The following is a 27,615-nucleotide window of genomic DNA, read 5'->3' as shown; positions in this document are numbered from 1 at the left end:
ATCTACAAAAACAATACACTCTCACCTCCTTTAGTGGACGACTTAAACCCCAGAACCTATATCATATGGTCATTTGAACACTCATACATGTAGCATCGCAGTAGTATTTTTATTCCTTCCACTTACTTTTTACCCACTATTATACGATTTAGAAATATCCAGGGAGACACCCCATGACATGAGCAGAGGGCATGTCAGTATATCCTCCTGCTGCATTATGTATAAAACCCATTTGCGTGTGTGCATGCATATTCTACCTCCAAGTACACGACCCAGGGCATGACTAGCGTGGCCACGAGGAGGTCAGCCACCGCCAGACTGACGATCAGATAGTTGGTGGTGGTTTGCAGGGCCTTCTCCCTGGACACAGCCATGCACACCAGTACGTTTCCGAACACGATGACAAAGATGAGCAGGGTGAGCAGCATGGCGTAGTAGTTGTAAGGGTTCTTCTGCCCCTGCTCCGTTCCGTTGAGGCCCCATGTCCCATTGTCAAATAAGCTGTCGTTGTAGGCATACTGGGTAATGACATCCATTAGCTGTGAGTGACAGAAGGCCGGTGAAGGGGCCCTGCAAAATGTCAGAGACAGAAAGATGTTATGTAAGGGTTGTGTGTTATGAATAATAGTATTGGCGGAGAATTTATTTAAAGGAGACATAACATGCACTTAGTATTTAAAAATAACATAAGTAGATCCTAATATTCCATTTTGTTCATTGTTAATTGCAATATTCATCTAAAACTACTAAGTAAAAACAACAGGACCATTGACTTCCTGCTCAAAACTGCGGAACAAATAAGCCCCGCCCCTTTCACTGTAAAAAGTAGGTGAAAACAGGAATTTTCCGATCACTTTTCTACACACCCGTGGGGCTGTTAGAAAAGCGTCCCTGAGCCTCATAGAAAAGTAATGGGAATTTTTTAGCCAATCAAATCCCAATAAAAAGTTACTAAGTTCCCGCAATAGGGAAATTGAGACTGAGGGGCGCTTTCTCCACAGCCCATTTTAGTGTAGTAGTTACGGAGCATGACGGACATGTACTTCTTACAACTGCATCTACAGACGTCTGTGTATAAAAGGTACGTCCAAAACTATTCAGAATGAGCTCCTCGACTGTTTTCTGGCTGTGAATAAAAGTGAATCTGACTCGAATCTAACGTGTCAAACTCCGGGCTCCATTACCTTGACTGCAAACACACCAAAGAGGAGTGTTTTTTATTTATTTATATGCTTTTGTTGCCATGAAAGACCGATGAAAGAAAGCTATAAATGACATGTCTTTAAGAATAACTTTCCATACAGCAATAATGTCTGTGATGATTACATATAAAAATGTAAAATGTTACACAGGTAGTTCAGGGTGTTTTATGAAACAAGCACCAACAATTGTTTGTGTTTTTATTTTCGCGTCATGTAGTAATAATTACTCTGCACTATAAATTACAGTATCACTGAGATTTTTGACTTGCTCTTTACAATCTGATATTTTATAAAGTGTAAAATTTTATTTTATGTCAAATCTATTTTCTCACAAATGGTATCTGCCTCTAGTCTAAATCATTGTATTATCCTTACCAAAAAAGGAAATAAAGTGTGTTTACTTAATTAATTCAGTAAATATGTATTTAAAATATGTATTATACAATCAATGTTAAATATTCAGTTTTGGACATTAAAAAAAAAAAAAAAAATACGGTCATGTCAAATAGCCCCCCCTATATTTTGCACCACCAGCCGCCACTGGCTCTATACTAGAAAAATAAAAGGTTAAGAGCTAATTCAAGTTAATTTTGCATTATATGTGCCCTTTAAACAGTCAACAGCCACTGCAAAATGTATATTGTATTACATTTTATAATTTTCTCTCAAGCAATTTTGTAATAACATTTTCTCCAGGAATACTCTTATAAACATGTTCTACTGTGTTTGACACCATATCTAGTATTACGACAATGTAAAGAGCTGTTCTTTAATTAACTTGATCTTTCAAAACATACAAATGAGAAAACACACATTTTAACAGTTCAAATTGTTGACTGGTAAAACATTTACACAAATAACTTTTACTCAGTTAAAATACTCATGCCATGACTGCTGACTGGTACAGGGCATTAATGGGGTTTCCACACTGCTAAAAGTTTGAAAATCCAAAGCAACATCAATTAATTTAGCTTTTAGTGGAAAGTGCAGCACAATTCTGCAGACTTTGCTTTTGAATCAACTCACAAACCTTGTACGCCATTTGCATATGCTAATAATTATCCTTTGATCCATGTCTTAGAAAGAGAGAGTTAAGTTTCTGTCCAGTTAAGTTGAATTAGTAGTGTTTATTATAAGTGGCATTTAACCTAAAAGAGCTATAAGAGTAAAGATGGTACCATATTTTCCGGACTATAAGTCACACCTTTTTTCATAGTTTGGCCGGGGACTTATATGTGATATTTGTTATTTTCACACTGGAAACCGCATTTCACATATTGATCATTTTCACACTGACGACCACAAGAGGGCGCTCTAGGCTCTAAGCGACACAGAAGAAGAATCTGCACTTCCTCTACCTCTGGAGTTTGTGGAGTTGTTTAGAAGTGACACAGAGGAAGAAGAATTCAATAGATTTATTGATTTGGGGTAATACTGATGCTTTGGTAAACTTGTTCTAAACTTGTTCTTTATGCTATAGTTATCTGAATAACTCTTAATATGTTACGTTAACACTCCAGACACTTACCACAGTTCTGTCTGTGCGTCATGTAGCTGAAGGTGTTAGCGTTAGCATACGTACACCTATTCACCATGTTCTCTTATGTTATTATTTTAAACTACATTTCAAGATGAAATGTCTGTTCTTGGTCAAATAAATTTCCCCAAAAAATGCAACTTATGTCATGTATGTATGTTTTTTTCTTCTATATTATGCATTGTTTAGCTGGTGCGACTTATACTTTGTACTGTTCTTTCATCTTTGCGACTCATCTTTTATAACTACTCGGAAAGGCTGACAAAGCAGTGCTTCAGGACTGCTGTACAACCAAATCGGAAGAAATTGTGCTCGTCATGGAAAAGGGGTTTGCTTCACAGATCTCGACACCACCTGTGATTTCCCCTTTGGCGTCATAGTCAGCTGTTATTTTGTCTTCAGTTTTTCTATATTTCTATATATTTTTTATAGCTCACTGATGCACTTGATGGGATCTGGTGCCGATGTGCTCCTCCTCCTCTGGTATTTAATATTAAACTATAAGAAACTTTGCAGGGATGGGACAAGACACAATTACCACAAGACAAGATCTGACAGAGATCGGGTCGAGAGACAAGACGAGAGTTTTGACATCGTTTTTTATTAACAAATTGTGTGATTCAGCTCCCAATTTTGTCCTCCCAATTTTCATTTTTACTGTCATTGTTGCACTGCTGCAAATGTTAACACATGGAAAGAAGAAATCTCATCATTTACCACACATATAATACACTGGAGGCAATTTTATTTTGCAAGATTTTGTGGCACAAAATCTTATCCCATCCCTGAACAAATCATTATTTTCATGTTCATTGTCGATCGCAATGTTGTTCTAAAATGACTGTAGAAATAATTGGCATTGTTTTTGAAAATCGCTATGTGACATTCTTTTTAATCATTTCAGTATTTATTAGGTTTTCCTCTCGTTCATGAGAGAAAAATAGAACAGAACAAAACACAAAAACATTGAGGTGAAACAGGTATCACTCTGAGTTTGATCTTTTTGAATAATTGCACATACAGACACGTTCTGGGCACTCAAATCCATGGATTACCGAAAAACACATGAATCACTCAAAATACAAGCCCTTTGAAGTCCATTCACCTGAATCTCATCTTAATACTAATTCTCCAGCTCTTTTCCTATAAGAGCTCTAAAGTGTTGAACTCACTGAAATCAAATGCTTTTCTGATGTCAAATTGTTCATCTCTAGATTTAAAGGAATAGTAGAGGATTTTTGGGGACCAATCAGAGTCTCATTTCCTCATCGTGTGGATAGTGTAGTTCTCCCACATGTCAATCATTCCCTGCGTGCTACTGCACACCTGCAGCCTCGTTCTGGCTCATTCCCAGTAGAGCAGCACGTTTCCCTGGCTGCGCATACGTGGTTAATATGCCGGTGTGTGTTTAACAAAGCGAGCAGTGAGTTCCTTCTGTGTACAGTACAAAAATGGCAGAGGGACGACAGAGATAGACTGTGTTAGAGACGAAAATCTGCGGATATGAGAGATGCAACGCATCCATCGCGCTAATACAAACGCACATGTAGCAGCGAGGCTGTTGTGTGCTTCCGCACGAGGTTTGATAGCGGCCTCTTGGAAACAACAGGAGGGTGGGGGGGTGAGTGTGCGCATGCGCATTTAAAAAAAAAAAAAAAAAAGGGACTAACAGTCGCTTGAGTTCTTAAATTGGTGAAAAATCCTCTATTCCTTTAAGTGCTGGGTAAAATATTTGACTGAAATTAACAATGCAATGCAGACTATATATCTGGGCCTCAAAACTCCTGCCATGGACACAAATACCACGGATACCTTTGGAATGTACTGTTGGCAGTGGAAAAACTGCCATAACAAAGAAATGGATGAAACAAACTGCACCAACAATCAAGGACAGGACTGACATTAGTACAGAAATTAGACAAATGGAAAAAATGACATTCAGACTTTATTTGGAAATGGACAAATTCAACAGAGTTTGGACTAAATGGGACTTTTTTCTGTTAGTTGTATTCTTATGTTTTTTGCTCTCTGGTTGGGTTTGTGTTGTGTTCTATTCTTTTTTTCTATTGAAAAAATAAATGAAATGTAAATGTGTTTAAAGTCAACTGTATTTGACTGTGTAGGAAAGTACAGAAAAGGATTGAAAATAAGCACTTGTTATAAACTTGCGTCAGCTACAAGCTGTGTTTTGTAAATATGTATGACTGCAGTGTCCCAAAAATAAATAAGAGTTTAATCTTATTTATAAGACTAAATAAATAAACACTTTAGTCTCATTCAAACGCATTTGTTTCAATTAAATTTATTCTACATTACATCTGGATCCCGACAATCAAAGCAATTACATTTTTATCCTGTCATGTGCTGCTCAGGGACAGTTTGTTTTTCGACTTGTACATAAAAGTGTTGATCCAGGCTTGGTCTGTGTTCAATTGGGAAAAAGAGACTGTATCCACTCAGCACATTTGCACCCAGAAACTCAGCTTTATTAGAGACCAGGATTACTGATTTTTTTAATCTGTATGGGCCTTGAGGAGCTCTTGACCTCAATAAAAACGATTCCCTTTTTGTTTGCTATTCATTCAGTCGAATTGCGCTACTATTTCTTGTGGAATTTGACAGTCTTCAGCGCATGTTTCGTGTATGAAGAACAAGTAGTCTTGACTGTTCTCTACATTTCTCATATGGCTGTTTGGGCCATCCTCCAGTACACTTGAATGTCACTCCGGTAATTAGATAAAGTTCAAGATCTGCTTACAGTGCTTATTGGTGGCCTTGACTGTGAATGAGACGATTGTCGAAAATAAAATATGCCTAACATGACTGTGAGGGCCAACTAAAGGTGAATTTCAAACAGGATTAATTCAGGAATCTGCTCCGAGCCATAAAAGGCATAATAGCATTTGTGGGCCACTCTCAGCAGCACTGTCAGTTTATGATAAGAAGTTGCATTCAATGTCACAAAGAGGGAATTGAGTGGAGGAAGAGGAAGGTAGATGCACTGCTAAAAAATGAGGATAATACAATGGGGGGGATATAGCATTATAGCACTAATAATGCTGATGTTGGTTATGCAGCAAATGCAATTAAAATTATTGAAATAAACATAGTGAATCTGTTGACTGGTTTCAAAAATACAGAATTACCATGAGATGTGAGATTGGAGGTGTCCCCCGTTCAGAGTCACAAATTGCACTGCACCTCCATGCGTTGTGTGGCCATGTCACTGCAAATGTGTGCAAACATCTCATGAATTAAACATAATGCATAGAACCAAAAATAACCTATACAGAGAGATGTGGATGGAAGATAATGGTTACTACACTGGCTTTCTTGAATAATCACTATATCAATTTATCATTCAATATATGATATATATATATATATATATATATATATATATATATATATATATATATTTCAGTTGTTTCACACTTTTTTTTTTAAAGTATATAATTCCACATGTGTCAATTCACAGTTTTGAGGCCTTCAGTGTGAATCTACACTTTTCATAGTCATGAAAATAAAGAAACTCTTCAAAGAGAAGGTGTGTCCAAACTTTTGGTCTGTACTATATATATATATATATATATATATATATATATTTATGAGGTCACGGTCCTAAATCAGAGCTATGTTTACAACACTCCCAACAGTCCAGTGCTGCTGCTGCTGCTGCACGTGTCACACTATCTGATGCTGCCCTAATTACATGCATGCATGTTTCTTTAATAATTAATAGATTCTTTAAAGCCTTTAAAATGAGTAAACAAAACATTCTATACTCCAGATTGGGGTCAAATATGAAGTGGAACATATTGTGATCTCAAAGAAAAAACTGGGATTAATCAGAATCAAAAGAGGCTACATCAACACGGTGACAAAACGGTTATATTTCCCACAAACGACTTGGCACTGGTTGAGTAAATGTGGCGCATCGACCACACCACACAGCACTGAAAATGCCCCAAACCCTTGTAATGCATCTACCAGGTCTGAGTGTGGCGCTGTGACACTGTCTGTCACACAATTACACCAACACAGAAAAAGAGATTACATGGAACATGTGCAGATATAAACAGCAAGATGTAAACAAAAACTTAGCGGGGATTCTTTTTGAATGTTTTAACAATTCTAAATATACAGCCTGGATGTGAAATCTACAGAAGAGACGAGATCACTGGAATATCATGTAAAAGCTTCAGATATTAAACAATAAATCCAATTAATTTCCCTTCCTTATTGATCAATCATTATGTTATATACCAGTTCATGCTCAACTGGTCAAAAAGTACTTTTAGGAATAGGGACGCACAGAGACCCATTATTGGCATTGAATCTCTGTACTGATCCAGAAAAGAATGGAGAACATCTCATAATGTTTGAGTTTCTATTTATACAAAGCTGTTTTGAAGTTAGTTGGACAAGACAAGTAACAATTTCGCATCCCACTTGGATCAGTTTTGCCATACATTATATTTTGTTTGAAGAAAATAAATGCTAGTTTTTTTATCTCTGCCGTGGTATCAGTTGATAACGAGTAAAGCCCATGTATTGAAATCGGTTTTGGACCTGCAAAAGCCAAATCGGTGCATACCTTTTTTTCCAAACAATGTGCAGTACATATGACTATTGACCTGGAATATAACACGCTCCAGTCTCAGGGCTATAACTTGGGATTTCAAACAGGATTAACTCTCGGGGGGGAAACAACTGCGGATTTTGAAAAGCACACGAGAATCCCTGCGCGTCTGGTTTAATAAAACGAAGTTGCGCCCAAAGTCACCGTGAAGTCCTGTGCTGCTGGGTTCAGGGTGGATTTATTGGTGAGGAGGCAGAGAGTAGGTGAGGCTGTCGGATGTGTAAGCACTGCTCAGGGGCACCGGTCTGTGTGCGTACCCTGCATAAGCCCTCCCCTGTCTAGTCTCATTTATTTGTCCATTCTGCTTCATTTTACTTACAGTGCTTTCCTCTCAACACTGCCTCGCGCTGCCGCAAAGGTAACTAATCTTATCCATGCCTCCCATCTTTCCTGCAAATCTACATTACATGTAGATCATACATGTAGTCATTTGTGATTACTGTCTCGACCTCTGCTCTGCAATGATTTTTTATGTTCAATACTTTGTCTGTCTGTGCCCCACGACCTAAAACCAAAACAAAACATGAATGAATGTTAATCATGTCGCAACCATAAGTGTCATTAAACCAATAGACTGGAAAGGCCTGGAGTCACAGTCAGGTAATCCGAGTCTGGGTATGGAAAAAAGACTAAAGTATTATGAACTAGAACATTAGAGCGTCTGCGTCTCTCCCTCTCTCTCTCCCTCCCTCGCTCTCTCCCTCTCCCCCTCTCTCCCTCTCCCCCTCTCTCCCTCTCTCTCTCTCCCCTCTCTCTCTCCCCCTCTCTCTCCCTCCCCCCTCCCTCGCTCTCCCTCTCCCCCCCTCTCTTTCTCTCTCTCTCTCTCTCGCTCGACTGGCTCCGTCATAAAAGCCTAAAGAATAAAGCCTAAAGAATTCCGCAGACACTCATAATGCCCAAATTAATTTAAATGGGGAAAAAGTACTAATACTTTTTGCAAAAAGTACAAGTTGTTCAAATGTCAAAAGTAATAGCACACGTACTACTGTGAAAGCGATCATAATGAGGTATAACATAAAATAAAATTGACTTACTTACTTACTTAAATCATGGAAAATATAATAATAATAAAAAGTACGTGACATCACTCACAATACAAGAACATATAGTGCCTGCGTGACATCACGCAGACGCTCAAAAATAAGTGATTTTGTGGGTGGGCATAAAAGCAAGGTGCTGTCGTCAGACCTGGTTTCACCTTCATGACTGAAGGAGCATGTCGCTACCGGAAAAAAAAATCACCTGCGTCATTCTTACACTCTTGTCAGCCCCATAGCACTTTAATTTCAGTGTTCTATATTTGCCTCTCACAGTCCTGTTTTTTTTATTTATTTTTTTAGGCGAAGAACTGTCTCGCAGCAGAATCTGATGTTGAAAAATACAATATTATTTGTGCGTTAAAGGGGACAAATTTTGCCAGATCAACTCAAAAGGACTTTTAAACTTGTAATAACGGTGTAATAATGTAATAACGGTGTTTTATCATCATCACTGTACCCAACATTGTCTTGTTTTGAGTCATACGTGTTAGAGTAATCCTGTATTGTCCTGCAGTTGAGGCTCGAGGCTCAGAAAATTCCTGTTTTCACCTGGCCCCTATCCCCGCCCACTTTCCAGCACTTTGTTGTGATTATTGGAAGAATTAAAGGAATAATGGAGGATTTTTCGGCGATTTGAGAACTCAAGCGACTGTTAGTCCCTTTTTGAAAAGTGGACACGCTACAGCCTCGTCACGCGTGCATTTATTTATTTATTATTTACATCGCATCTCTCGTCTCTGCAGATTTCCGTCTCTTCTGAGCTTGAACACAGTCTTCCTCTGCCGTCCTTCAGTCTGTAACGGATCTCACTAAACACACAGCGGCATGCGCAGCCAGGGAAACGAGCTGCTGTGCTGGGGACGAGCCAGGACGAGGCTGCAGGTGAGCGGTAGGACAAAGGGGATGATTGATATGTGGGAGGACTTATCGACTGTCCACGCCACGAGGAAATGAGACTCAGATTTGGCGCCAAAAAATCCTCCATAATTCCTTTAAGACTCAGTCAGTGGCCACTTTTCAAAAATAAAAATATGTAAATCTGCTGGTTGTTACGGTGTTATGTCACTATGAAGAGCCTTTTCATTGCTGTAGTTTTGAATCAATAATACAGTTTGCAATGAACAAAATTTAAAGTTAAAGTTCAATAGTACGTGAAAAATGCATTCAAAATTCTCCTTTAATTCAGAATATTGGGCTACATTAAATAGTGTACTGTTTACTGTGGTTTCAAAATATTGATATAAAAAGAATGCTCAGATTACTTTGTAATGCAGCTGAGAGCATGAATTCGCTCAAGCTTAATTCATAAATAAATTAAATGAAATTAAAGTGATCAAAAATCTATCTTTCCATCAAAACTATCATTAAGAAAACTCAACGGATCAATTTCTATTACTAAGATGTTCTAGATCAACATTTCCGTTAACAATGATCAAAATGTAAAATGATGATCTATTATCTTATCTTATCTTATACTTATGTTATAGCTAAATACTAAGAACCTGGAAAAGCATAATAATATGTCTCCTGTGATGCAGAATATTGGGCTGATTCAAATTGCTTTCCCCTTAAGCTCTACCCCACCGCTGTTGTCAACATGATATTATGAATCCCTTATTTTAAAAAGTACTTACTTTAAATACAGCATTGCAACAAAAGCGACGTGACTGTTCTAATTTCAGAACTCGTGAAAAAGACTGTCAGGTTGCGCATCTCGCTTGAACCCCGATTGATACAATATTATCGCCAAAATCTCCTAACACCTGTTTTTTGTAATCAGACAATGACTCTCAAGGCCGGCTCATTATCTCCGGTTGAACTTTCCGTAATTTTAGTTTACCACCTGGATTCTTTGCCCAGTCCTCGCAGAAGTTTTCCCCCGTCCTGGTGCCATCTGTCTCCCTGCCACAGGCGCACAGATCATCAGGACATTCAAGGTTCTCCCCCAAATACAACAGTACTGGAGGTATTTCAATACATTACAGTGTGTCCTACAGCTTTCCCCTTTACAAATGCAGCCCTAAAATAGCAGTCTTGTCACTATCCAGATGCCCAGCCCATTGCTCCACTTACCCCAGTCTAAAAGAATATTACACAAGTCACAAAAGGGAGCGGATATGCTCTTATGTACTTATCTCACAACTTTACAGTAGAGAGTCTTGCTTTTCTTTTTTCATGCATGATCAGTGGATACGGCGGTAATAGCGTTTATTCTTTTTACCCAACATAGAGACTAAAAACTTGACTGTGCACTATCAGACTTCTGAATCGGCGACATCAAAGAAGTTCATAATCCAAAAGTAATGCTTTTTCTCTGCAACTCTTTTGTTCTTTGAAAAGGATTTATACGGAGCAGCCTGTCTGATTGTTTATTGATGTTAGCATATTTTCAGACATAATTAGTGCTGGTAGTTTCCACCATACACTCCAACGAAAGACCAAATAAATACATTAAAAATAAGTTACATCATTCCATAAGCGATGCCTTCTCCCTATTAATTTTCTTAATTATATTTTTGGTGGAAATACATTTTTGCAATCATACATTTAATTGGCCCCGTTGTAATTTGTTTGCGATTTAATCACTTTCATTTTATCTAATTTTAATTTATGCTGTGTGCTGCCTTCCCACTTAATTGTACCATTTTGTATCATACATCAATATTTTGAAACCACAGTATTCGTAATTGCTAATAGTACGTGTAGTACGTGTTTTTGCTTCTTATAGTATATCTAGACAAAACAATAATATGGTAATAACATGTCATTTATTTTCATTAGTTAAACGAGATTATTGAGCTGATATCGATGCAGCTCAGTGTGCCGAAACAAAGCAGAAGATAATACTTACTGATTGGCTCATTACATGTGAAATTAAGCATATCACATTTCATTATTTGACTGTTGCTTGGTCCATAATGGGAACCACGGTGACCTCACAAGCAGATATCTATATATCTATATCTATATCTATATCTATATCTATATCTATATCTATATCTATATCTATATCTATATATATATATATATATATATATATATATATATATACATATGTGTGTGTGTGTGTGTGTGTGTGTATATGTATATATATGTACACATACATAAACACACACACACATACACACACACACAACACACACACACACACACATATAGACATAGACATAGATGGATAGATATCTGGCTAGATATGTATCCATCTATATATATATATATATATATATATATATATATATATATATATATATATATATATATATATATAGTTCTGGGCTGGGAATAATGTGGTACTGCTCTGCAATGTATTTTTGATGAAGGGCCGACCATTAACCACTGAGACCAAGCAGCAAACTTATTACTAATGTATAGAGATAGAAAGATGGTTTGGCTATTTTGATATGGAACAATAAAGTGAACATTTCATTTTTGTCACAGCGAGGTGGCCTTGTAATGCAGTACCAATCCTTTTTCTATAAAGTGATCTGCATTGGAGGGGACTGGTCAGCAGGGGTTGTCTGGAAAATCCACAGTGATCTCTGTATTTGTTGTACTGATTAATTATCAGTCTGGTATGTATAATGTGTATTATGGATAAAGTAGAAGTACAGTAAAGTAAAAGTACAGAAATGGCTCATAATGTATTTGGCAGTATTATATTGCTGCCAAAATCCCATTAAAGTAAAAGTCAATCATACTCTATATTTACTTTTAGACACTTTTTATAAGCAGTGCAGATCAATCTTTTACAAAAAATCTGATTAATCAAACTGAGTGAAACTTAATTTACTCGTTTGCATATTCTCCGAGTTCCGGCCTATCAGAGCAGGCGATGTAATGTGAAAAGGTGCAGATGCAGCAGCGAGACACCGCGCTATGGGACTGTTGGGACTTGTACATGACTTGCAATTACGTGCTAGAATTATACAAATACATCTACTTAAAAATGTGCAATTACCAAAACTCAACTCATTTCCAGTAACGTGAGTATTTGTAATTCGTTAGGGCTGATGGCTAAAGTGTGGGGACAATGTTCACCTATGTCTCAGCATGGACCCTGCTCTAATATCTCTTTTTCACTTGGAGATGAATGTATTTACTATTTACTGAATAATTGAACAAAACTAGCAAAATGTAAAAGTCTGTTTATTTCTGTATGGTCTTCATGGTTTATTGCTGCCGAAGTGAAACGCTCCATATGTGAGGAGACAACTAATCTTTTTTCTCATTACCAGAAAATATAGCAAATTATGATTATGTGAGTGGATTTTTGGCTAAATGCTTACTTAATCAAGCCTTTTAATGCCTGAAGAGTGATGCACTTAAACTAATTAAGCTGCTGTTGTTAAAAATAATAGACTATTTTACCCTTTTATTTTATGTAGTTATTATGACTAATTCACTCAGAAATAAATTACGAATCTGTCATGTAAGAATTTTCCTTTAATCGTTTATTGTCTCGTCTGGCACAGAATATCTTTGTGACTCGCTTTATTGAATTGCGGCTGCTCTTTTGTTTTGGATTTGAGCTTTCAAACAGCTTTCTGAACGGCAGTTGATCTTCAGTCACCAGGTAAGCGCTGGTAATTGGCATCAGTCTGCTCATTGTGCTGTTATTGCCGTCTCTACTGTGCAACCACAATGCACTTCATTAAACGGTGCTACAAACTGTGCGGTTTCTCCTACAACGACCAGTTAATCACAAAACTAGCTGTCAGGAAATGAATCCAATTTCACAAGAAACAAACTATACTGTAAACTCCCAGAGGATTATTTTGAAAGATGCAAATATGAGGCTCACACTTTATTTTACAAGAACTCAAAGATTCATTCTGAAACCCACGGATAGAGACAATATTCCTCCAATGGCGTTAAAGCCCAGCCCACAGGAGCAGCCGAATTGCAGCTGATACCAGTCCATCAATATTGTCAAAGGGTTTGATTCGACTCCTCGATAGCCTTCACTGTAATTAGTTTTCTATTTGCTAAATCCCTTTTAGTTCGCAGGTCAAAATCGTTAAAACAGGCAAAGTCAATTACTATCTGGTGAATTCCCCTTTCTGGAAAAAAACGGGCCTTTTTTAATGGGAGGCAGAAGCCCGCTTGTCACTGGTGCACGGCTAATTTCTGCAAGCTTTGTGTGGAGGTGGTAGCGGCTATGACTTTTACTGTGCTCAAAATAAACCTGCCTGTTCAGAGTAGCAATTACGGTGTCGTTATTTAGGTGTTGCAATTATCCCTGCTTTCCTCTGTACTTCATCACCACAGAATTTCCTGAAACGTAGCCACCATTATGTCTCTTCCTGTCCAATATAAGGACACTGGGTTATTAGCACTCAAGTGGAACATGCAGATTTGGTTCTTTAAGTTCAATAAATCAAATAAATAACTTAACCAAAATTGAATCAAGCGTAGTTAGTGAACGCGATCATGTATTAAATGACTCTCATATATCAGCTTATTATCATGGGGGGTAAGGGGTGTGGCTTTATTAGCATCGCAGATTTGGAGGGTCATTTATTTGACTGGCAGATGCAATAATCTGAATCATTGCAACAGCAGCACATTTTTGGGAGACTTTACCTGTCAGGAGGAGGTGAAAACAAATGAATTACTGGACAACAGCCAGGCAGCCCCGAGACAAGTTACACTGAAGGGAAGGAAGACAGGGACATAAAAGGCCAAATAAAAGACACCAATGCATCATCCGTGAAAACAAAAGCCCACTGGCCGTGCTCTTCAGCGATCCATCTATGTTACTGATACAGTATGAGACAAAGGTTAGTGTTAGGCCAAATCCTGCCATTACACACAAAAATGGTGACATAAAGCTGACTCACAACTTCTTAGAGAAAGGAGAAGGTTGTTCACTCATTTCCATCGCCCTCTTTAGGATATATCCTGCTCTTTGCTAACAATTGGACTTGTCTTTGGTGTGAGGTCTTCCCACAGAGGCTTTTAACAACCATCAACATGTGAGATGGGTCTTAATTCTACTGCTCTACAACTATTGCATTACTTCTCCTGCTGTGGATCTTTTCACACACCTTTGTTAATCATAAGCTGTGAGACACACTATGAATGAACAAGACAGTACCTGAGGCCTTAATACATCGATGCTCTACCATCACTCCAGTTCATGGTATGGAGAGACTATTTCTCTAAAAAAGACATAGAAAGACCAAAGCAAGGCCACAGTGTGCATCCTGACCATTACTCCAAGGTGCATGACATCACAACAGCCGACATGAACAACACTGGCGTGAGCGGCCTCCTCCCCCACATAACATTGATCACTGTGGTCATCATTCCTCCTTCTATTTGACACAGAATAGGCATTACACGATCGCTCCTGTCTGGCACCTGCACACACTGCCGCCTATTCTATGGTCACCCTGCCTTGAATGCTCCGGGTTTTTTTATGAGGCTAAATAATGTCTTATCTTTTATTAGCACTAGAATTGTGTCAGAGAGGACATTTTGATTGTTGAAAATTATGTTGTGGATATTTTCTTGACGAAACAAGCACAGCTTAGAAGATTGTAACTCCCGTAAAAGGTCAGCAAGATGGATTAGTGATGACAACAAAAGCTACCAACGCGTCGTTTTGCATTGGTTGTTAACTGCACTGCACATTCACTGCTCTATATAGCAAAAAGCCCCTTTTGGGTCAAACCAAATGAATAAAAAATTATGAATAAAATATATTGTCAAAGACTTAATAATTCAAAATATTTCCCTAAACAACAACTGAAGAAAAAGTACTAAATATGAAAGTAAAAAAAAAAAAATGCTTTTGGACAACACTCTAAATGACTTTTAAACGGGAGATGACCTGACATTCCCTGGACTGACCTCCTGCTCCACATGCTTGGTTACTCCATGTTCTTGTGCAGTGGGTTGGTGTGGGAATGAGTACACGAGTAACTGTGGCTATTCCACCATACAACAGGACACACAACACATCAAACTACTACATCCCAGACCGTAGTATTTGAATGTGTGTCATGGCATGTGTCGTCCCTTGATGCTCATGTACTTTGCTCTCTATGACGTCCCACATGGTTCTGTAGTAAATGAACCCAGCACAGAGAATGAATGATTTTGTTACAATAAATAGTTGGACCTATAACTAACCATGATTCCATTATCTGTTTTCTCATATTTCTTCACAAAGAGGTTGATGTGAAAAATCATTGAATTCACACAAATGGTCATAGTCTTAAAAGGTCACACAAACAAGCACACTCGCGCTGGCTTTGTTCACGAGCAGAGCTTTTAAAGGAAATGTCAAGGAAGATGACACAGAACTGATGTTAGTGTTATGCTCAACTCCATTCTGCACTTGACACTTGAACTACAAAAGAAAATGTTTAAAGTGACATGGGTGTCATGTCACGCCAAAACTGAAATGGGGGTGCGTCAGCCTCAAATCTTTGTTGTTATGAGCTTGGCTTGAAAAGGTTGTCAGTGCAAAGGGGAGTTTCAAAAGGAGCTTACAAAGATCCATGTAAATAGTGTTTCTGTTTGTGTGCCAGCCACCATCTGCTGAAGCTGCATCACTCCAGTCTGCAGGGACCGCTTCACAATAGGCACACTTTTTCAATACTTTCCGACTTTTATTCTTTATCAAACGCCAACAAAAACACTGCCCCAAATAATATACCGGTAGTTGCTATCCAAAGAGTTTTTACTGTGTCGATTCACTTTCACTTGGCTGCTTGTAGAAGGTGGAACTATTAGTACAGCCCATCAGCTGCTACACTTACCGCTCTCTTGGGACTAATGTGTGTATGCATGGCTCTTTGGTCTTCTATGCCTGCATTTCCCCCAAATCTATTGCTAGCATGCTTTAAGTCAAAGGACATCTGATACCTCTTAAGCTTGGACATGTTTTAACCAGTCAATGGCACTACAGTATATGCCACAGGAGAGACACAGCAGCTGTTTGCACATTGCTTTGCTTCAATTTGGTTCAGGGTGACAGAAAATCTTTCTACGGTTGATTAATTACTTTCTGTTGTTTTTGACGTATGTAAACGAACAGGATAGAATCCAAGATGGCGGCCCTTCTTTATTTCTTGCATTGAACAGTTTGGTATTGATGGTAAAACATCCTGCAGTAACTGTCCAGTTTCTATTACATGGCATATACAAACAGAACAAAGTGTGCCTGCTGGTCCTCATACATCAGTTATAGGGCATAATTATTTCTGTTGCATTATGCACTATTGAATTGAACCATTATGGATCAATACATAGCCTGGACGCACAGTATTAATGTATAGACAAAGCATCAAGCTGACAAGAGTCAAAGCACTAACTATAACTGTAACCTAGTGCATATCCAGATCATATCCGCATCTACTATTGGCTTTTGGCCCTAATTGGCTCCTCTATCTTTTTCATGCGATTGTGCTGGTCCCTGGAGTGTTGACGTATTTGACATGCCATGGAATGGGTTTCAGGAGTAAGAGAATCTAGGCCAGTAAGATACATGCGCACACATTCAATAGAATTAAATGATTTACTTGTCAAAACACAATGAAGCTGCACCAGACTTTGAGTAACGCACAGGACATTAGGGAGTGAATTGTAATGGACTGTCACGCACAAGGGTTTATGCAATAATTGTGAAATATTATTTGCAAGTGCTGCCGTCAGGTTGCTAATCTATGTTGACAGCTTAGATCTGCAAGAATAATTCTTCATTTTTCAGCTAAGTTTAGACTAACGGTGCAAAGGTCAAATAATTCTGCAGCTGCTGCTGTGACTATTTGTTCTAACAAGGTGAAAAAGGTCTCATTTACATCTTTCTCTAACTAGCCCTCAAAGCATGGAGAAATATTAGAAAAGCAAATGCAAGGGAGTTGCAAACCGCACATTTCTCTAGAGTTTTCGATAATGTTTAATATTTCTAATACGTTTAAGAAATTTAGGGCTAAAACAAGTCACAAGGTATCAATTATTGAAATGATTGTCAAGTCATTTAACAACTGGAATTTTATACAGGCCCTATTTGATGTATTTAGCTACTATTATCGTTCATTGTTGTATGTTGCACCTTAATGCCAAAGTAAGTTCCTGACAATGGCAATAAACCTCTTTCTGATTCTGATTCTATGCAGACTCCAACAGATGCCATGTTCAGAGAGAATATATGACTCTGACCGTGGATTCATTACATCACAATTACACAGTGAATGTGTAAAAACCTTTTCTGTCTGTATGTACACTCGATCAGAATGTTCTCAAGCTGCATCATTTTAGCTTTATCTTGGTCATTTTCAGCTCGCATTCATTCACAATAGGTGCTACTTTACACGTTTTGAGATTGTAAATGTGCACGCGTGAACTGTGCAGCCACGCGTGCACGTTTACTATCTCAAAATATAAGGACCAAACCCAAAACTACATTTGGAAATGGTCAGGACTAAACAAGGACTTGGACAGGACGAAACCAAGTTCACATTAGGATTTAAATGGCCTCAAATTTGGACTAAATAACAAGTGTCAACGCACTAGAGTCACCAAGTCACATCATTCACGGTCATTCTTTGAACGGTGCGAGGAGCTGTGAGAGAAACTAGAGCTTCACAAACTCAGGGTTACAGTCACAGTTCAAAGGAAAAATACACTAAATCCTCACAATACTTCATATCAATAGTTCTCATGGGTTGTATAGAGCAAAGGCATAGCCCAGTGAATGGAAATGTATTTGACAGGGTGAGAAAAAACATTATTTGTTATTAAACGGTATATTACACAGCCCAGCAAGATCTAATTCTAGTGCTAAGTTATTGGCTATAATTGAATTGAATAGGCCCGGGGCAGAGACTTAGTTGTTTTTGTTAAATGCATGTCAATTGTCATGGGAGTAGTGTGCTGAATTTAAATGTCAGTATTGACATGCTGCATCAAGTGATCAGGGCTGAAACCTTTTAATTCCTGTGCCAATAGAGGGATGTGGTCTCCCTGACACCAGACACCATCATGCAGAATCCATGCTGCCCTCTCAAGCCAAGTCATGATGAGATAATATTTCTTATCAAATACCATAATGTGAAACCACCCGGGAGGTTTGTCTGCATCACACAGCAGGCCCGACAAGCACTGCATCAGGTGCTCTGGTACAAGGGAACCACACCGCCTCACAGTCATGCATTATCCAAGAAGCTGCACTGTACAGGAGGTAAACGGAGCCAGCATCCCAGCTCTGAGCACACCCTCGCTCATTCTCTTTTGAAATCAATTCAGTGGACCTGACATAAGCAATTTTCTTTTGGAGACACAGCCCTGTCAGAAGATGTTTAAGGTCATTTCTGTTGTAGCCACCAGGTGTTGTGACCTGGTGCAAATGTCACTCTTGCTTACCAAGTTATGCAATAATCCTGGAGAAAAAACATACTTCTGACAATACAACTCTTTTTTGGACATAGAGCACCATGTTAATAATGTATTTGTCCAATTAGGTTAAACCCCAATCAGCTCCACCTCCAAAAAGTACAAAGACTATTTAACCTATTCAACTGTTTACTCTTTTGTTGGCTTCTTTTTATGGAGGTTAAAAAAAACAAAAACATCACAATCATAAGGGCCTATAGAAAGCCTTTTGACCTAATGGCAGCGGGAAATAATGAGCTGCATATTATGTGGCACGTACAGCAAAACAGCGTCTCTAAAGCTCTCCCTCATCAATAAATGACTGGGCTGCTCCAATGCATTAAGCTCAAATAAGCTGCTGTAAAGTCTTTAGGGTCAGACACTGGGCAGAGGCGTCGGGGCTGCTGGAGTTGATCCCCGCGTCCTTTCTCTCCAGAACGCCCCGTTAACTTGCTCCGAGATGCGTCCGTGCGTCCGTGCGTCCGTGCGTCTGTGCTCAGTTAAACAGCTGCGGCTTCCACCTGCCCGACACAAAACGCTGTGTCGAGGAAGTCAGATCTCAGGAGAAAAGTGGGGACACTAATTGTGCACAAACAGATCTGAAGTCAGCACCAGGGAGAAGTGCACTGTCTGTGGCTTGTGGCGGACGGACGTGTCATTGGTGTTTACTGGACATTTATCTATTTGGTCACACAACGGAGTGCTTTCAACTGACACAGGCAGTTTAACCATAAAAGTTAATATAGGGCTACTGCAATTATGTCTAATACACCTTGGATCAGGATGATTCCCTTAGCAAGAAAACAGCTGGGGACGTCTGTGTTGTGCTTTTAATCCTACCACTTGGGAAAGGCTACAGTCATTTCATAGACAACACATTCTAGTCTGAAGCACAATAGAAGTTTATGCAAAATGAATCTTACCTTCACGCCATAAGTTTGAGCAAACCTTTCTTTTTCTTTTTCTTTTTTTTACAGTCAAGCACTGTTAAATCCAACTGGATCCGCACAAAAGCTTTTCTTCCACTGTGTCCGTCATTGGCTTTGGTCCATCATTGAGTCTTCCCAGATCGCAGCCGCTCGCACCCGAGACATTTGATGTATCCCGGTGTCAAAGCAAGAGCATAACGCGGGGCATGGAGTCTCTTCCCGTGCTCTCGGTGTCCGTCCGTGTGAAAAAACCCTCAGCTGAGCATCGCAGAGAGGAGCGGGCGCTGGATTGGCTGCTGCGCGGAACAGTTCCTCTGGAGCGTTACGCACGGACCTTTCCTAATGACGGAGGCTGGAGAGCTAAGCCACTGTGGGTGGAAAAAAAAAGAAGTGTGCACATTCAAGGCGGGGATACATTATCTGTGAGGCACTGCTCTGCACGTGCGTATATCCTTTAATGTGAGCGCCACGCACGGGGCTGAAACCGCCTCCCCAAAGCACGCGATCGGTGCGCTTTACGCGAACCATTTGAAGGTGATGAGAGGCGCGTGAGGAGGTGTGAAGGAGATGTTACTATTGTTTCCATGGATTCAATAGTCTACAGTGAGTGAATCCAAATGAGCACAAATTCTTTTCTGCGATTAATTGCATTTGCAACTTTGAAATAACATGATTTTTTTCTTTTTTTGCGATTTTGCCTCGTCTTTTCTTATTAACCACGGTAGTTATCTCCCTCTCATGCTCATGGAGGATGTCAAAGATATTGAGGGGTTGTTGGTTTAACTCCAAATGAACTGTTATTTTATTTGTATGTAGAGCCTGACGCGTGACCTTTGCCTTTGTGTGGATGAAATACAAAAAATACAAATACTGGACATAGTCTCCTCACGTCAGTCACACCCGATGGGGTTGAAGGTCACCGTGGACAGTCCCGGTGTAGTGTTTGGGCAGATGCAACCTTTAGAGGCAGGTTTGAGGGGCTTCTGTGTGAAAAATAATACTTTAAAAAATAAATAAAACTAAGCTATTCTAATGCACATGCACTCCATCAAAAGTTGTAAAAGGAACACTATTCAGTTTATCAAATTACAGCCCAGAGAGAAGCCACCTTATCATTTTTGTTGCATTTATTTTATGAGCTTTTATGGCGTGATTAATCTAGCCTATTCATTTATTCATTAATTTACATAGAACGTCATTCCTTGTTGTTTATTTAGACAATGGTTGAGAACAGGGAAAGCATATTTATTGTCCATCTAAAGGCAGTGTTCATGATTACTTTAAGGTCTTACAAATATATAGATTTTTTGGGTTATTTGAGATGTGTTTAAGTCTTAAAGAAGCTGTAGACCATCTGATTTTTTCATTACAGATATATTGTAAACACAGTTCTTTGGGTGAAAATGAGACTGATGTGTGCTGTTTGTATCTAAATATAGAGTGTTATCCTCCATTGCGGAGCAGGAAGTGCTAATTGTTGTCAACTCTGCTCCGAGCTTTGAAAGTTGTGAAAATGGACATGAATCCGATGCTAGTATATTAAATAAATCATCAACCACTACAACACGTTAGAAATGAGCTAGTTATGCTTTTCATTCTTTTTAAAATCAGGTACAGCACCTTTGAGGCATGCACAATCATTAAATTAGACTTGGACTGTGTTAGACTTCTCACAGTGTGTAGGATCTGGCACCGTGGTATTAGAGGCATCGCTGTTCTTCTGGCAAAGGCCTCAAATACCGCTTGAGTTTTGCTTTTGGGAGATGTTTGCCAAAACGAGCCACTCTTTGCATGGTTGTCTTGGTTAAAGGCAATTCATGTATTCACTTCATTTATTCAAACTAGAGCAAATACTCTGATGGTTTGACTTTTACTATGTCTTACAGTTCACGACCTGACTCCTCTGCACTGATTTGTTTTCTCCTCACCCAGTTCGGAGCTGCAGCAAAGGCTACACTAGTTTGTCCCTCTTGGATTAAATTAGAGGAAAAAAATGAAATTACTGTCTGAATCCTCATGAAACAACTTCAATCAATAAAATAACTCACATTGATACTAAGCCTCGGACATTTTTCTCAAGCACTTAAACACGTAATAGCTTATTGTCAGTTCTTTTGTGTGGATGCCTGGCTCCTTGTAGATAACCAGCAAGGACTCTCTCTGGCTCGCGTAGGCTGGTAGCACACCTTCTTACTGCTGACAATTTATAAGGCCACTACTACCTTGTTTTGATGGTCAGACATTTGGCCAAAACGCATGACGGTCAGTAACCAAAACAGTTGATATGGCACGCTTACAGTATTCCCCCGTCAGAGCGATAAAACATGGTGTAATCCCAGAGTTTCCTCCCATCTGAAATATGGTGTACAAGATAGGGCGCACTGCGAATGAGAAGGTGCTATGCTGCTCCTTCTAGGGTAAACAGATTGTAGATTCTATGCAACGCCAAAGCTGTCAGGTCCAGTGCGGGGAGAGAAAGCCACTAGTAGTGAGCAGAATCGAGAGGAGCTGGGGAAAATGAAACAAATTTGGCAAAGCAGCACTTCACTTTGACATAAAAGCTGCTAATACAACTTGTTACTGGCGACGGGACAGGGGGTGACTAAAAAGGCAAAAGTGAGAGTTGGAGTGGCAGTCTTTCAGAGGGATAATGCTGAGGGAAGGATGGGGAGACAGATAAGAAGAGAAAGGTGAAGACCACAAGCAGATATCTGGAGATCAAATAGGACAGCTGTTGGGAAAGATATGATGTGCCAGTCAGTCGGAAAATCAAATGCTTTTCATTTGAGGCTGGTCTCAAATGTAGAGAATATGCATATGGCTGGGAGGATAAAAATCTACATCAAGATGTTACTATCATAGTCTTTATGAATATTTTTAGCTATTCCTCAACAGAGAGGTGCTGCTTAAAAAGTACAATTACTTTAATAAAGCAGTTTAGCAATATTTGTTGTTGAGTTGAATTCAACTCTTTTTTTATTTTTTATTACACAATCCCAATATCTGAAAATGAACTGGGTAAATGCATGTTTTTAGAGGAAAAGTTTTATACTTATAGGCCCATAAGGCTGCATTTATTATAAAGTCTCCCACAACTCAAGTGCTGAACACAGGATTCAGACTGAATTAAACATGCAATATTTGCATTATTTTTAACATTCAGTTTTAAGCGTTTGCACTGTGGGGTCAGTGCAGAAACAAACTTGGGACATTATTCTATCTAATATCAACTAAACAGGAAGTTAATGTTTGTTACAGCTCCAGCATAAACTTTGTTTTCGTCTTAACCCTGGAAAAATTGACGATCAGGAAGGGTATCTGGCTTCATCCTGTGGAATTCCAACAAATCCCTGCCCACAGGCAGAAGATGTGGCACCCTTGGAAAGCAAAGCAAAAATAAATAAATAAATTGGGCCATAAGAGTTCACATAATTAATTACTCTAATTTTGTTGTAGAGTTGTTGTAACAATGTTTTACACATAAACACTAAAACTGTGTTATGCTATAATAATAACTAAATCAGCCAAAGTATTAAAAGTACATTTCCACTCCCAATAAAACCTGCCCCATAAAACCATGTGCAGCCTGATTAGTTATTTTTATGCAGTGGACATCTGCAGCACAGATTATTCAGTCAATCCCTGTAACTAGCACAGCAAATGATTGTGGAGCTTAACGTCCACAACAAACACACAGCATTCATTTACGCTCGTGGTCACACACAGTCACTGAGGTCATGTAGTTTATAAGAAACTGTATAGAATCCTGTTGACACGGTTTACAGAAGACTAAACATGCAAAGGGAAAAATGTCAGCTCTTACATGTGTTGAATGCAGAAAAAGATCTATTGCAGAAAAAGATAAATTCATATTTTCACACGCAGGATATTTTAGATTAGTTTTATTAGGATGGGTTGAAAGTGCATATTAACAAAAACACTTCCTTTAAACACATATCCTTGCCTATTTTGCAACGGGACAGAAATTTTAAAAAAAACTCCGGTTGAGAGAGATGTTATTGCTTTGCCTGGAATATTCCACAGTATGGCATTAAACGTATCAATCGGACAGTTATTCAATTACAGCTTTAATTACTGAAAATACATTACATACACACACACAACAGATCTGAACTGTAACTTAGTCAGGTAGTGTTATATATGCTTGTCTCCATAGCAATAGCTTCTCCGTGGAGACAAGCAGACACCAGAAAGGTTACAGATTAATTAAACAAGTGTTAACTATTTTACAACTATTTTGTTATTTCTCTAAAATATCTGCAAAACAAAAAAGATCGTCCCTCCCCACAATCCTGGAGCAAATCAATCACAACATACTAAATAATAATAACTCACTCCTGATAAAGATGAACATATGACAGTATGCATACATGTAATTGTACATACGGTAGATGTTTTGAGTTGGTCTAATCCCTTGTTCATCCAGTGCTCCTTAATAGAAAAGGAATAAAACCTATTGTTCAAATCAATGGATTTTTGTAACGCCACAACTGCAGTTACGTCGAGGGGCGTGTTCAAAGGGACTTGGCGGCGAAGGCGCAAATTGAAGGCGAACGCCTTCCAGAGGTTTGCAGTACTACATACAAGTCGTGTCCCCTTAATTAAACGTTTCACAGAATATGATGGAAAAACAATGTATCTTGTGTCAATAGTAAAGAAATTGCTTTCAGAAGGGGTGGATTTATATGTATTATGTAGACCTATATAACATTTCCTCAGAGATGTGTTATTGAACTCTGTTCAAAAGAGCTCAAGTGTATGGGAATAATGCAAGCCTACATCCTGTTTCTTTGTTACAGTTACAGCTTGTGGGAGAGAATAGATGGGAACCATGCCCTGACGTGCAAAACATGTAAATAATGAATCCTGGGAATTCAGAAATCAAATCTTCATTGAAAGTACATCCAAGTGCACAAATAAAGTGGGCTACAGTGTGGCCCTCCTTGTTCTGTCAGAATAGAACAAGGAGTCAGAACAGAACAAGGAGGGCCACACTGCAGCATTTGAATATGACTGAGGTAAGTGCGACGCTCAAGGTCACTTAAGTGACAATTGCTGGTGCAGAAGAGGACACTCTGTGGCCTATTATGACAATCACAAGTCCATTTTTTTTTCCTTTGAGGAAACAACATTATATAACCTGGTTAAATGCCAAAGGCGATTCTAATCATTTAAATAGTAGTTTGTTTAATTTTCAGGCAAGCAAATTTGGCCAGTAAAAAATTTACTACTACCTGGCCTACAGAGATATTTAGTCCATCCATATTTTGATATCAATCGAAAAGAATCAATTGTTATATTTGACCCATAGCTTCAATTGACTAAAACACACGCTTCCCTGACTCAGCTCACAATTACAACGTGTTCTTTAGCTGTTTTGTTATAGGAGAGTTACATGGACTCAAACGTCTCTTCTTGATGGGCAAATACTCAATGTAGTGTGCCACATTCCTTCTCACATTTTAGAATAATATATCTTTAGACTGTGAAAATGTAGTCTTTTGTTTACTTTCACCGCACAGTTTCTGTCTGGAACTGATTGCAGACAAAGACTTGTTTTTCTAATGTCTGAAAATACAGAGATTTGTCAATATTGACTGGCTAAAATGAAAGAAACTGTTTACACTGATTACATAAATCAATTCTTACTTGAGCGTTGGTTGATGTTTTTACTTTGGATTGTATTGTTCTGTCTAAATTCTACCATGTTGTTTTGTAGCTTTATTGTTTCTTTGCACATTTCAAAAGAGACAATAAAACTGACACATTGTAATATGAAAACATATATGACAGGAATGCTCAGGCGAGACGTCACTCAGATGAGGCTGCGTTCAAAGCAAGTCATTGTTGCTTGGGCATTTAGCATTGAAAATGGTGCATAGTGTGATTCAATAGAAACTATAGAGAATAGAGAATGTGTTGTACATTCTCAAATTTGTTGGTTGACACAAATGTATTCTAGCAGTGAATATTGATATTGATCTTGTTGTTACATGTTGTAAATGTAAATGACCTTCAATCAATAATAGACTAATAATTCATCTTGAGTAAGCAGTCTGTTTGACATGGGAGATTTCTTTGAGCCAGTCCAAGCCTTCACAGAGGTAACTATGACTTTTTAAATATTTGTTTTTTAGATTTTGTTGCCCGTAGGCTTTATTAGACAGGAGAGTGAGAGAGAGGGGAGGACATGCAGTAAATTGTCGGGAGTTGTCGGGATTCTCACGACACTGCAGCCGGCTGCACTTGGAGCCTGGTATGTGTGCTGTGCCTTAACCACTCCACCACTGGGCAACAAGATTATGACTTTCATTATGAAATAATGTGAATGTATTGAGACAGCTAATACAACCACAGGCAGTTCAACTAGATGTTTAATCATTCAAAGAGCACACCACCATGTGGGGGACAGAAGGGTCCTGGCTAAACTCACGTTCTGTTGGACCATGAGCGTCGCCCCCTGCAGGACACTGTCCGCTCTGGAGAGCAGCCTCAGTGAGAGACTGATCCACCCTCCAGTGTGAAGGAGACGTGTCACAGGTCTTTACTTCTGCTGCTATCAGACTCTACAAAGAACACCATTAGCCCTGAACATGTGTCATTCAGCTTCATAATCATGTGCAATACTGACATATTCATGTGCAATACTGTGACATAATGTCAATCATCCTGGTGCAATATTTTCTGTCCATTTAACAGCTGTAAATAAGAGTGTTGTTTTTATTAAGAGTGTTGTTGCAACACTGGAATTTTCCCATTGTGGGACAAATAAAGGTGATCTTATCTTAGCCATGTCTCACCAAAGATCTCACGTGTGAGAATATGAGTTCAGGTAATATAATATATTCAGGTAATGAATTCAGGTAATATGTGTTAATTTATTTCATTAGGTTTAATAAAAATGTCTCATTGTTGTACAGTTCCTCTTCAATTTACTGTATACAGTACAGAATGTACAAAATAAAATGTATTGAATTTATTATGTATAAATTGCTGTGTGTGGCTGCCCTTTACCTTCCTTTAAATGTAACCTCGATTGGCGATATATTTGTTTGTAGCTGAAGTAGCCATGGGAAAATTGTATCGAACTTCATGAAATATGATGCATTCAAAATGCTATTTCAACTAAAACACCCCCCTGTTGTGTTTGGTGCTCTTTTCTTTTCTTCTTTTTTTAAAGGCTTTATCAGACAGGGCCGTTTTAGCATGAAATGGGGACGAGAGAAGGGAGGACATACAGTAAATTGACAAAGCCGGGATTCAAGTGCATAACCCCGCATAAGTGCTTAACCTTAACCAGTGGAACACTGGGCAGCGCTTGCTGCTCTTTCCAAGCACCAGCGAGCAGTTATCCTCGTGAGGAAAACTATTACAGCACAGCATGTCAGCAAATCCTGCTCCATCGATGCCCCATCTTCTTCTCTGGGAAAAGTTAAAAAGAGATACTTGTGTTTCGCTTTGAGAAAGTGCTTCAGCTGTAGCTGTCAGAATCAGCAACGGTTGCTCTATTGTATTGCGATGAAGACTGGGAGTTTGATTCAAGTCTGACACAGCTTGAAAAGAAGTTGCCCATTTTGGAAAAGAAAATGCCAAACAAACAGCAAAGGAAGTAGAGAGGCAGAGGTGGATATTGCAGAAGGGTAAATAGGGTCAGAAGACAGAAGACTAGCTCCAGTAATGAAGGCGCATTCCAACAACTAAAATGCTGGAATGAGGATCTTTATTTTAAAAAAGAAACTCTTGACTGTAATTGGAACCCAGAAGTGAGTTTATGATGTGATCATTAGCTGGCGTGTGGGGGGCTCCTCCTGGGTGTCAAATGAGCTGAGGGAGCCATAACAGGGAGTACAGATGTTGAGCC

The 27,615-nt window shown here is 38.8% G+C and overlaps 1 protein-coding gene across 1 annotated transcript in view; it reads right to left on the bottom strand.

Annotated features, from left to right (window-relative positions):
• Positions 1-19,778, bottom strand: part of drd2a (dopamine receptor D2a) — a 49,393-nt gene extending 29,615 nt beyond the window's left edge. The window contains exons 1-2 of the mRNA XM_072463147.1: positions 19,728-19,778; positions 258-570 (exon numbers count right to left, since the gene is read on the bottom strand). Coding sequence (XP_072319248.1) covers positions 258-536 — 279 coding nt within the window. The 5' untranslated portion in view covers positions 537-570; positions 19,728-19,778. The remainder of the gene's footprint in view (positions 1-257; positions 571-19,727) is intronic.
• Positions 19,779-27,615: the final 7,837 nt, after the last annotated feature.

Source organism: Eucyclogobius newberryi, unplaced genomic scaffold (assembly GCF_026437365.1).
Source record: "Eucyclogobius newberryi isolate DKJ021-1_F unplaced genomic scaffold, fEucNew1.0.hap1 SCAF_10, whole genome shotgun sequence".
Classification (NCBI taxonomy): Eukaryota; Metazoa; Chordata; class Actinopteri; order Gobiiformes; family Gobiidae; genus Eucyclogobius; species Eucyclogobius newberryi.
Note: the sequence above shows the minus strand (reverse complement) of the source record. Positions and strands in the feature narration are given on the sequence as shown.